The 1574-nt window shown below is 54.5% G+C and overlaps 1 protein-coding gene across 10 annotated transcripts in view; it reads left to right on the top strand.

The window, feature by feature from the left end:
• Nucleotides 1-1574, top strand: part of SLC39A1 (solute carrier family 39 (zinc transporter), member 1) — a 27707-nt gene extending 26133 nt beyond the window's left edge. For 9 of the 10 annotated variants that reach the window (XM_012000304.1, XM_012000305.1, XM_012000303.1 and 6 more), the window contains one exon: nt 466-1568. In XM_012000304.1, the coding sequence (XP_011855694.1) occupies nt 466-1122 (657 nt within the window). In that variant the 3' untranslated portion in view covers nt 1123-1568. Of the gene's footprint in view, nt 1-465 lie in introns of all 10 variants that reach the window. The other variant, XM_012000299.1, reaches the window with a different exon arrangement.

Raw genomic sequence — 1574 nt, 5'->3', positions numbered from 1 at the left:
AGGATGGTCTCGATCTCCTGACCTCGTGATCCGCCCGTCTCGGCCTCCCAAAGTGCTGGGATTACAGGCTTGAGCCACCGCGCCCGGCCTTAATTTTTGTATTTTTAGTAGAGATGGTGTTTCACCATGTTGGCCAGGCTGGTCTCAAACTCCTGGGCTCAAGTGATGTGCCTGCTTTGGTCTCCCAAAGTGCTGAGATTATAGGCATGAGCCACCGCAGCTGGCCCAAAAATGTTAATAGTTCCAAAGCTGAGAAACTTTGGTCTACATGTAACACTGTGAGTGACACCATAATCTGTGTGTGTGTATCATTCTGTATCAGTGTTACCAATTCACTCTATCTTTGTGTGACCAAGAGTAGCCCTGTATCTGTGTGGGACCCTAAGTCTGTGTAACTGGGCTTCCACCAGATTTTGCATCTCACTCTTCCTTCCCTGAACGTTTTGCTGCCGCTTCTGCCCACAGCTCCAGTTCCCGCTGCAAGAGTTCATCCTGGCCATGGGCTTCTTCCTGGTCCTGGTGATGGAGCAGATCACACTGGCTTACAAGGAGCAGTCAGGGCTGTCACCTCTTGAGGAAACAAGGGCTCTGCTGGGAACAGTGAATGGTGGGCCGCAGCATTGGCATGATGGGCCAGGGATTCCACAGGCGAGTGGAGCCCCAGCAAGCCCCTCAGCCTTGCGTGCCTGTGTACTGGTATTCTCCCTGGCCCTCCACTCTGTGTTTGAGGGACTGGCGGTGGGGCTACAGCAAGACCGGGCTCGGGCGATGGAGCTGTGCCTGGCTTTGCTGCTCCACAAGGGCATCCTGGCTGTCAGCCTGTCCCTGCGGCTGCTGCAGAGCCACCTTAGGGCACAGGTGGTGGCTGGCTGTGGGATCCTCTTCTCATGCATGACACCTCTAGGCATCGGGCTGGGTGCAGCTCTGGCTGAGTCGGCGGGACCTCTGCACCAGCTGGCTCAGTCTGTGCTAGAGGGCATGGCAGCTGGCACCTTTCTCTATATCACCTTTCTGGAAATCCTGCCCCAGGAGCTGGCCAGTTCTGAACAAAGGATCCTCAAGGTCATCCTGCTCCTAGCAGGCTTTGCCCTACTCACTGGCCTGCTCTTCATCCAAATCTAGGGTGCTTCAAGAGAGGGGCAGGGGAGATTGATGATCAGGTGCCCCTGTTCTCCCTTCCCTCCCCCAGTTGTGGGGAATAGGAAGGAATGGGGAAGGGAAGTACTGAGGACCAAAAAATTCTCTGGGAGCTAAAGATAGAGCTTTTGGGGCTATCTGACTAATGAGAGGGAAGTGGGCAGACGAGAGGCTGGCCCCAGTCCCAAGAAACAAGAGATAGTCAAGTCGCTAGAGACATGATCAGGGGACATTAGGATTGGGGAAGACACTTGACTGCTAGAAGCAGAAGTTGGACACTATACATAAGGACAGGCTCACATGGGAGGCTGGAGGTGGGCACCCAGCTGCTGTGGGACAGCTATGTAGAGGTCATAAACCTAGAGTCAGTGTCCTGTTGGTCCTAGCCCATTTCAGCACCCTGCCACTTGGAGTGGACCCCTCCTACTTTTCTTAGC

Source organism: Mandrillus leucophaeus, unplaced genomic scaffold (assembly GCF_000951045.1).
Source record: "Mandrillus leucophaeus isolate KB7577 unplaced genomic scaffold, Mleu.le_1.0 Scaffold624, whole genome shotgun sequence".
Classification (NCBI taxonomy): domain Eukaryota; kingdom Metazoa; phylum Chordata; class Mammalia; order Primates; family Cercopithecidae; genus Mandrillus; species Mandrillus leucophaeus.
Note: the sequence above shows the minus strand (reverse complement) of the source record. Positions and strands in the feature narration are given on the sequence as shown.